Here is a 2520-nt window from a genome sequence, read left to right on the forward strand (position 1 = left end):
CAATCGTTTAAGCTTTGAACTAAGCCGTTTTCATGTCAAAAATAAACTTCTTGGTTAGTTTAACTATGCCTCACAGCATTTTACGTAAAGGGAAATTCCTGGTTGATAATATTGCTGCTGTTTTGGAGGAAACATTATCCAAGTTTTCCTGCAAGAAAATTACCCCTCTGAGAATAGGCCATTTTACAGTTGTTTGCTCAGCGACCAAGCCTATGAATGGCTGCGAGGCTGCCGGTGACCTTGCTTTGATACAGACCTCACTGCTTTTATCATGTAAATTGTGTTGTTGTAACGCTAATTAGTCCATATTAACATTACAAAAGCATGAAGGTTTGTATCAAAACAGGGTCACCGGCAGCCTCGCTTCCATTGTTAGGCCTGGTAACTTAGCCACAACTGTAAAATGGTCTATTTGAAATTCTTGTGCTCGTGAACGTTTCAAAAGAATGAAATGTGATGTTTTGTTTGTTTTTGTCTCCACAGGAAACAATCTGTCTTATATAAATATTTGGCCATGGAAGAACGAGGGAGAATTTTCTTCTCATGTCGCCGCTCACAGGTAAGCTTGAAATTTAGCTACAGTCGCTGTGGAACACGAGTTGAATCGAACGCATGTCTTTGATCTCTTTGGCTTTCCAGATTTCGTCTCATCAGTTGTTCTTCTATTATATATACCCAGGACACTGTCAAGATTTGCGAAGAATGCACACGAACAGAGGAAGAGAAAAGAAATGCAGCAAGAAAGAAGACATCAATCAAGAAGATCTAAATGGAAATTCGCCAAAGATAAGAACTGTAGACTTAGGACACTACTTATTTAGAAATGGTGGCAGGAAAACATACTCAAGTTTCCTTTAGAATCGATTTACAATAATTTCAGAAGTAAAATTGCTCAATAGGCCTTTTTCTGTAGTATAAGATTCTCTCGTCGGATTGCACACTTCGCCCTCAAGTACGCATACGATGTCAGGCAGCTCAGTGAAGAATGGACATAAGAAACTGACTCAAGAGAAAGGTGGAGAATCGGTGGAAAAAAATCAGTGGACAATGGACATAAAATTTGCTCAAAGTTAAATACCGATTTAGAAATAACAGGGGACATTTAAATAAAGAAGGGGAACCTTTCAAGGCAGCCACCATTTCAACATTGAGCGATCATTGGATTAATCCTCGGGAATCGCTTTTGTTCAAAATGGCTTAGACTTTCCTTTTTAATGTGATTTGAATGCCCATTTACTTGTCTCCTCCCCCATCAAAATATAATTAGAGATTACACTGATCGCTCAGTGTCTGATTATCGACGCTGTACACTTCTTTAAATGGTGTAGCAACATGATTAACAATTTTAAGGAGGTACTGGCTGATGAATCAGTTATTCGGCGATATAATGCAGCATTATGTGGCTAAATTTCTTTAAACTCCAATGCGTTGGCTGGCATAAACCTCCAGCGTAGCAACTATAAATTTATGCTACAATATGCATGAATCGTTTACTTTTTGTTAAAGGTGAAAAAAAAAAACCAAAATTAATTTAAAATAAACCAAAATTAATGACCAAGGAAACGTGCATTGATCGCACGCTTGTAAAACCATGTTTTATAACATGACCAAAACATCTCGTGACTCTTTTGAATGCCTCTTGTTCATAAAGTTGTCGAGCTGGCTTTCACTTCGGCTCGCAAATCGCTTTACCGGTGGTTTCAGCGAAATATCCGCTAACGCGTTAAGACATTACATTTCTAAGTCTTTTTTCATAAAGCTGCGAACAAATTTAAGCGTTTTTTGTGGTAGACTGGTCGGTCATTATTTGTATTCTGAGGAAAAAGCATTTTTCCCCTGCGCACGCGTCAGTGTTTTCGTCAAAACCATTCACCAATGGGAAAATAGTAAATGTGTAATTGACCAATCATATTTTGGCAATCGCCAAATCATTTAAAAATAAAAGGTATAAGATAACTAAGGTAATATTAAAAACTTAAAAGCAATATATCTTGCACTCTATACAAAATCAGGGTCTGAACATAATTAGATCTCCCATGGTTTTTATTCTTGAAAATAAATTTAGCTCAAATAGACCGCAGTAGGTTAAAACTTAAGTCAACGAAAGAAATTAGATTCGATTTTATTGTTTTCACAAGTAAGACTGTTAACTACAACATGGACTCGACTTTTGTTGACAGAGTAGTAACAAACTACTTTAGAAAAAGAGTGACTATGTGGCAGTTCATCGACAGACTTGTGGCGATGACGTGAACAAAGGCAAACCGTTCGAGAAACTGATCGCGAAACTGATCAAACCTGGCATAGATTATAGGGGTCTCTCAAACTCAGCAGATCGAGAATTGAACAGAGGACGAACAATTAAATAAATAGCGAATTCAACTGGGCCACCAACTTCACCATTAAAAAACTCTGATTAAGTCTGAAAAACCGACAGGGACAAAGGAGCACTTTGAAGGAAAATTCAAATCGTGTTTATAATTGGCAGGGATTCGAACGAACGACACACTGCAAATTGAA

The 2520-nt window shown here is 37.5% G+C and overlaps 1 protein-coding gene across 4 annotated transcripts in view; it reads left to right on the forward strand.

The window, feature by feature from the left end:
* The window catches only part of LOC138024479 (uncharacterized), a 161465-nt gene extending 160460 nt beyond the window's left edge, over positions 1–1005 (forward strand). For 3 of the 4 annotated variants that reach the window (XM_068871688.1, XM_068871686.1, XM_068871690.1), the window contains 2 exons: positions 484–559; positions 680–1005. In XM_068871688.1, the coding sequence (XP_068727789.1) occupies positions 484–559; positions 680–769 (166 nt within the window). In that variant the 3' untranslated portion in view covers positions 770–1005. Of the gene's footprint in view, positions 1–483; positions 560–679 lie in introns of those variants that run through there. The other variant, XR_011127017.1, reaches the window with a different exon arrangement.
* The last annotated feature ends 1515 nt before the right edge of the window (positions 1006–2520 follow it).

This window comes from Montipora capricornis, chromosome 11 (assembly GCF_036669925.1).
Source record: "Montipora capricornis isolate CH-2021 chromosome 11, ASM3666992v2, whole genome shotgun sequence".
NCBI classification, from domain to species: Eukaryota; Metazoa; Cnidaria; class Anthozoa; order Scleractinia; family Acroporidae; genus Montipora; species Montipora capricornis.